This window comes from Nyctereutes procyonoides, unplaced genomic scaffold (assembly GCF_905146905.1).
Source record: "Nyctereutes procyonoides isolate TBG_1078 unplaced genomic scaffold, NYPRO_anot_genome, whole genome shotgun sequence".
Taxonomy (NCBI): Eukaryota; Metazoa; Chordata; class Mammalia; order Carnivora; family Canidae; genus Nyctereutes; species Nyctereutes procyonoides.
In genome coordinates this window covers 59,156,394-59,163,802 of record NW_026575043.1, presented here as the reverse complement: position 1 = coordinate 59,163,802, position 7,409 = coordinate 59,156,394, and the positions used below count along the sequence as shown (strand labels likewise).

At 50.7% G+C, this 7,409-nt stretch overlaps 1 protein-coding gene across 3 annotated transcripts in view; it reads left to right on the top strand.

The window, feature by feature from the left end:
- The window catches only part of DHX37 (DEAH-box helicase 37), a 28,972-nt gene continuing 21,563 nt past the window's right edge, over window positions 1-7,409 (top strand). For all 3 annotated transcript variants that reach the window (XM_055322025.1, XM_055322024.1, XM_055322026.1), the window contains exons 1-3: window positions 1-195; window positions 3,195-3,364; window positions 6,000-6,112. In XM_055322025.1, coding sequence (XP_055178000.1) covers window positions 90-195; window positions 3,195-3,364; window positions 6,000-6,112 — 389 coding nt within the window. In that variant the 5' untranslated portion in view covers window positions 1-89. The remainder of the gene's footprint in view (window positions 196-3,194; window positions 3,365-5,999; window positions 6,113-7,409) is intronic.

Here is a 7,409-nt window from a genome sequence, read left to right as displayed (position 1 = left end):
TGAGCCTGGGGCCTGGGCGCGCACGTGGACTAGGCTTCGGGGTTCGCGGCTGCGGCCATCCCGCCGGGAGCCGGGCGGGACCAGGCGCCATGGGGAAGCTGCGCCGGCGCTACAACGTCAAGGGGCGCCTGCAGGCGACCCCCGGGCCCTCGAAGCGCCCCGCGGAGCCGCCCCCCGTGCGGCTGGAGCTGGAGGGTAAGGCGTCCGGGGCTGGGGTGCGCCCTGCGTCCGCGGCCCTGGGGCGGGGCCCGGGAAGATCCCCCCTCAGGTGGTCCAAGGAGGTGGCGGCAGTGACCGCCTGGTTTTAACGGTGAACTTGGGACAGTCCCGAGGCTTTCTCCCCTAAGAAGCCCGGCCTTTTTGTTTGTTTTGTTGCAATCCCCTCCACGCCCGACGTGGGGCTCCAACTGTGGACCTTGAGATTCAGGAGTCGCTCGCTCTCAGCCAGGCGCCCCGAGCCAGGCTTAGTACCATGCGGAGTGTGGGCAAGAGAATCAAGGAAGCGCCTCGACTTCTCGGGCTTCCGTTACAACCTCCTTGCCGGCGATCCCCCGGAACATGCATGTTTAGCCCAGACATTTCTGCTGAGACTCCTCGGTAGTAGGGGCGCCCACTGTGTGCCGGGGTTTATTGTAGGAGACGTAACAGAAGAGGAGATTTAAAAAAAAAAAAAAAAATCGGTGCCCTGCCGAGCTTATTAGATGCTCGTGGGAGGAGACAGGCAAAGTTAAACACGTAAAGCGTGTAGGTTGTTGTGTGGCTTATAAACCAAAAAGATCCAGCAGAGGAGGTGTTTGGGTGGGTTGCAGGGTCCCACTGAGAAAGTGTTGAGTCAAGGCCTGAAGGCAGCCGAGGGGCCGAGTGGAGTGCAAGCAAGCCACGGGGGTGGGCTCTGTAGGGTCCTGATGGTGACTGGCCCGGTCAGGGTTAGAGCACCAGAGGGACACCGAATGGGCTCCTGTTGTGATAGCATCACATTGCTGCTGCATTGAGGACCAGCAGGAGAAGGTGGAGTAGAACCAGGGTGCTGGGCTAGGAAGCTTCAGTACATCCAACCAGGGAACGCAGCAATGGAACAGGTGAGGCGGTTGCATTCAGAGTATTTTGAAGGTGGAGCTGATGGGATTTGCCAGCTGATTGCACGGGGAACGAAGATGTTGAAAATGACTCCCAGGCGCTGGACCCAGCCATTGGAGAAGATGAGTGGGCAGCCTGGGAGACCAAGAGCCCGGTTTGGGATATGAGTGATCTCCGGAGGTCCTGTTTAGTCACCAGGTGGACAGGGTAGGCACGCAGCTGCTGGCTTGGATGCTGAAGAGAGGCTGGTCCTGGGGGAGATAGCACTTTGGAATCATCTGGGAGTAGATGGTATATTTGTTCATTTAAAGTCCAGAGTGGATTAGCTCACTGAGGGAATGAGTCCAGCTCTTGAGGAGAAGGAAGGGAGGAGGAGCCTGTGAGGAGAGAGGAGCTCTGGGAGAGTGTCGTTGTGGGTGCCATGGAGGAGGACCCGCCATCCCCGTGGGAGTGGGATGTTGCCGTGACGTCAGGGAGGGAAAGACCACTGAGTGTATCCAGGAAGGCTGACGACCTGCGTGAGGCCAGTTGTGCAGGAGAGGTGAGGTGAGGTGACTGAGGTTCAGAGTTGTCTTGCAGGCTCCTGAAACGGAACACATTGCAGAGTCAGACTCCCCGAGCTGAGTGCACTTGCTCCCTGAGATCCAGGTTGAGGTGGGCGTGAGGAAACAGTGGACCTAGACTCTGAGATGGGCAGAGAGGAAGCAGGGCCTCTAGAAAAGCCTGCTTCCCTCGACCCACTGACTAGCCTTCTAGTGCACGTTCTTGTTGGGCCTGGCAGGCAGTGAGGTGATTGGAGACAATGCCAGAGTGGGAATCTGGACTGAATTCCTTCCTTGGAGGTTGCACGGATAGGCTGGGGATGAACCACATCACCTGACATCTCTGCCTCAGTTTTCTCTCCTGTAAAATGGGTCCAGTCTGAGTAGCCATCCTACCTGCTATCAGAATTTTGGAAGAGGTGATCAGAACAGGGGGGCCTGAGATCTCTTGGACCCAAAGATTAGGAAAGTTCTTTCTGACCCAGGATGTCCATTTATCCCCTCCTTTCTGAGGGGGCCAGAGGAGTCTTCTAAAAACATAGACCACATCACCTTCTTTAAAGAGCCTTCCTTCGACCACTGACTCAATATTACCCCTCACTTCCTGTTTTTTATTACGTCCCCCCCCCCTTTTTTTCCTATAGCACGGTAGTTCTCACATTTTTTGGACTGAGGACCCATTTACATGCTTAAAAAATGAAGATCCAAAAGTTCTTTCGTTGATGTGGGTTAAATCTATCAAAACCAGTGTATACAAGGACATGCTCCATTAGCTGTCAGAACAATGTGTCACCTGATCTGAAACCTCTGGAAAATGCTGCTATAAGCTCATTTCCTTTGTTTTTCTTTGTGCTTTTAATTGTTTTATTTGAGAACTGCAGAATGCATAGCTTGCATTGCTTAAAATTGTCGTGTTCGTTTTAGTTGAGGGTCTCAAAGCCTCTCCTACACTTTGTGACACAATGAAAGATGGACTGAGCCAGAGGACCTAGTAAGCTAGTAGCTGCCCACACGGAACCCTGGAGAGGGCTGCAGCCTTAGATGTCAGGCAGAACAGGTGCACCCCGTGGGGCTGCCTCAAGTTGAGTTGAAGAGTAATATGGTACCTGAATTTGGGTCCAGATTGTGTACTTTCAGACTGACATTTGCAAGTAGATACGGCACAAACCCAGTACTGAGTGTCCTGTGCAGTCTTAGGAGAATGTTGTAGTAGTATTATGAAAACAGTCTTGACCTCACACATTCTGAGGGGAGCGGTGTTGTGTCCTGAACCTTCCCCACTGGCACCCCGCTCCTTCTCCCCTGACCACTAGGATGGAGGTGCCCTGGGCTCACAGTGGAATCTGACACATGGCGGATGCTGGGCAGACAAGTTGAAGGAACAGTGACAGGCCTGCACCCCCATACCTGTGTGGGCACTTGGGCTCACACATAGGGTGAGGGTCCCATGAGAGGTAGCACAGAGCCACCCCAAAGAAACATGGAATTATTGTGGACTCTGGGGTACTGCAAGTCTCTGCGGTCTCTGGTCCCTGGGCAGGGGGCAAGGGGGTCCACGCAAGTGTGTCTTTTCAGATAAAGACGCTTTGAAAGGCATCGATGCAAGCAATGCACTGGTTTTGCCTGGGAAGAAGAAAAAGAAGCCCAAAGCCCCTCCCCCATCGAAAAAGGAGAAGAAGCCTCTGACCAAGAAAGAGCGTAAAATGCTGCAGAAAATCTTAGACCAGAAGGAGAAAAAGAGCCAGGTAGGCCTGTTCTGTCAGGATCTGCACATGGCTCCCTAGACTGGGGAGAGGTGGGTTCTCTGTCCCCCGACTTGGTCTCTGCTGCGTGACAGTGCAGTCAAACTCTCCAGAATGAGGGGCATGTTTTGTGTCTGCACAATTCCATACAGTAGTCACTAGGCATGTGTGGCTAGCATGGTTGAGGAACCTAATTTTTTGTGTGATTTAATTGTAATTAATTTAAATTCGTCTGGCCTACTGTGGCTAGCAGCAGCTCTGATATCTGATGCAGCCCCAGAGCCTTCAGACCCTCCAGGAGCCTGCCCACGAATCTCCAATGAGCCCAGATTTGTTGAGGCTAGATGTTTGTTAGCTAGGAAGTCAGTCCCTCAACATGCTCATCTTTCCTTATTTGGTCCTAATCATTTTGTGTTACTTTTTTTTTTTTTTAACTTTATTCTGGAGAATTTCAGACCTTCTCCCTTCAAACTTTTTTTAAAAGCTATTTTATTTATTTATTCATGAGATACCCTGGGGGGGGTGGGGAGAGAGGGAGAGAGGCAGAGACATAGGCAGAGGGAGATGCAGGCTCCCTGCAGGTTGCCCAATTCGGGATTCGATCCCAGTACCCCGGGATTGCAACCTGAGCTGATGCAGATGCTCAACCACTAAGCCACCTAGGCGTCCCTTCCTTCATACTTTCTTAAGGAACAAATTTTGTAATGGGAAATTCCAACACCTATAGAAGTAGAGAACCTAGTGTACCAGACTCCCATGTACCTGTCACCAGTGCCAGTAGCTGTCAGCCCACGTTTCCCCAGTCATCTCCACAGCTGGCCACTTCCCTACCTCCCGGGTCAAACCCTAGGTAGCATAAATCTGTATTTGTGTCCTGGGATTACTGAAACAAACTGAATGGCTTACAAGAGATATATTCTATTCCAGTTCTGGAGGCCAGGAGTCTGAAATCAGGGTGTTGGCAGGGCCCTGCTCCCTGGGAAAGCTCTTCCTGACATCCAGCTCGGGGTGGCCCCAAGTGTTCTTGGCCTGTGGCCACGTCCCTCCTATCTTGGCCCCTGTCTTCACATGGCTGTCCCCTCTCTATGTGTCTTACAAGGAGACTTGTCTTGGATTTAGGACCCACTTGAATAATGCAGGATCTCATGTTAAGATATTTAACTTAATTACATCTGAAGAGACCCTTGTTCCGAATAAGATCCCATTCTGGGCCATGAGCATATCTCTGGGGGAGGGGAGACCATTCAACCCCCTGTGCGTAACATTTTATCCATATATATTTCCAATTATATCTTAAGCACCATTTAAAATAACCACAGGACCATTAGCACACTTAAATTTTTTTTAAAAAAATCAAATATCCAGTAAAGGTCAAATTTCCAAATGTTTCATGTTTCCCTACCCCACCTCTTTTCTTTTTTTTCTCCCCTTGTCATTTATTTGTTGAAAGAAATTAGGTTGGTTGTCTGTAGTGCTTCCCACAGTCTGCAGTTTTAAAACATCCTCTCCAAGAAGCCTGGGTGGCTCAGTGGTTGAGTGTCTGCCTTTGGGTCAGGGCTTGATCCCGTTGTCCTGGAATCAAGTTCCGCATCGGGCTCCCCACGAGGAGCCTGCATCTCCCTCTGCCTATGTCTCTGCCTCTCTGTGTCTCTCATGAATAAATAAATAAAATCTTTAAAAAAAATAAAAATAATAAAACATCCTCTCTGTGGTACAGTTAAACACACCTCTCTGCCCTTCCGAATTTCCTGGAAATGGTATTTGCCTCTGGAGCAGGGATGCTCAACCTGGACAGTTTTGCCCCGGGAGAACCTCTGGCCTTGTCTGGAGATACCTGGTGGGAGGCTGGAGGCTTGAGGCACTGCCAGGTGGTCTGTAGCACACAAAACAGCAAAATGTTCTCTGGCCCATGATGCTTGCAGCGCAGAGACCGAGAAAGCCCAATCTGGAGGCTTCCTGGGATTCACATTTGCCTTTCTGTCCAGGTCACCATACAGGGTCCCCTGTTCGCAGCCCTGAGACTCAGGCCCTGGAGCCCCTTAGCACGGGGGGACTCACTTTCCCGCAAGGGTGCCCCCTTTTAAAAATCTGTGCTGTGTTTTTTCTCACTTCTTTGTACATGGTTTTTCCTTTTATTGATTGCAAAATACATAGAAGCACATATTAAAATGCATCTATATGATTTCAAGAGTACTAAAACTCCTGAGTGGCTCTCCAGGGGAAAGAGGCCAACTGTCCCTGCCCCCACAGGCTGCTTTCTTGAAAGCAGCATGGGGACCACTTGCTGCTGACACCCAAGAGCCTCCCTTCCCTGTGAGATAGCTGGGGAGTGCTGCATTGCACACACAGGCCCTCCTTTGTTTGGTCTCCCTTGAGGGGGGGGCATCTGGATAGTGGATAATACCTCGTGACACACAGTGATGCCAAGACAGCTTGGTTCATCTGGCACCAGACCCCGTCCAGGGGTGGAAAGCCATTCTGGCTCACGGTGACACAAGACCTCCATGCAGCAATTGTACTGTGACCTTTAGGTTAGACTTAATCGTTAGCGAGGCCGACATCTGATGTAGAGTCTTATTTCCTTTCTGAAGAGAAGGTTGTCCCTCCACATGTGTAACACACCTGTTTCCTTCCCCAGCGAGCAGAGATGCTACAGAAATTGAGCGAAGTCCAGGTTTCTGAAGCCGAGATGAGACTGTTTTACACCACGTCCAAGCTTGGCACTGGGGACCGCATGTACCACACCCGAGAGTGAGTGGGCCAGCCCCTTCCTGAAGTCCCCCTCTCATGCCAGGGGTGGGGACTCACAGCCTCCCAGAAGGCTTGAATATTTACAGGAACATTCACATTGACCCTCATGCCAGCGCACCTGCAGCGAGTAGAGGCCATGATGCTGCCCAAACCCCAATGACACACACCAGACTGCAGGGTTTCCTGCAACGCAGAGTCCTGCACACAGATTCTTCCAGCTTTGACACATGCCATTAGGGTAGAAATTGCTTTCAGGTGGTCAGGGATGAGGTTTGGCTTATCAGCAAGTTTTGTTTCGTTTATATTGTGTCATGAAGGCCTTTGGGTGTTCTGCTGATGTATTCATTCAGACTCTCCCAGGGCAGCTGTAACAAAATACCACAACCTGGGTGCCTTAATACAAGGGACATGTATTCTCTGGTGGTTCTGGCCATCAGGATGTCAGCAGAGTCGGTCCCTTCTAGGAGCTGGAAATCTGTTCCTTGCATCTCTCCCAGCTTCTGTGGTTTCTAGCAGTACTGGGTGTTCCTTCCTGGCAGACATGAGGACACTGAAGTTGGCACGGCTCCCGGCATGTCTTCATGTCTTCCGTGGTCTTCTGTGTCTCTTCTCTCATTGTGTAGATACCAGGCATTGGATTTAGGGCCCACCCTGATCCAGGTCGTCCTCATTTTGTCTTAATTACATCTGCTAAAACCCAATCTCCAAAAGGTCACATTCTGAGTCTCTGGACATGAATTCTGGAGAGACACTGTTCAGCCCAATACAACCCACTTTCAACAAGTAGGAAATGTCACATTAAAGTCGTCTTAAGCCATATCAGCTGGCTTCTTCCTGGCTTCCCTCGGGGTGGCCGACCCTTAGGAGGAGCCTACATGCCCCTCCTACCCTAGAGCCACCACGCACTACTGTCTTACTCTTGACCTGCACCCTTGAACATTGCACATTTATGGCTAGTATGAGGGCACACTTATGTCCTAGGCTCTCCTCTAGGCCCTGGGGGTAGAGGGGTGTACAAAAATAAGATGATAAATAAACTTCCCTTAAGAAGTTTGCTTCTTTTTTTTTTTTTTTAAGATTTTTTTTTTTTAAGATTTTTTTTTTTTTTTTAAATTCATGAGAGACACAGAGAGAGAGAGGCAGAGACATAGGCAGAGGGAGAAGCAGGCTGGCTCCTCACAGGGAGCCCCATGTGGGACTTGATCCTGGGACTCCAGGATCACATGCTGAGCCTAAAGCAGGTGCTCAAGTACTGAGCCACCCAGGCATCCCAAGAAGTTTATGTTTTAATGGTGGG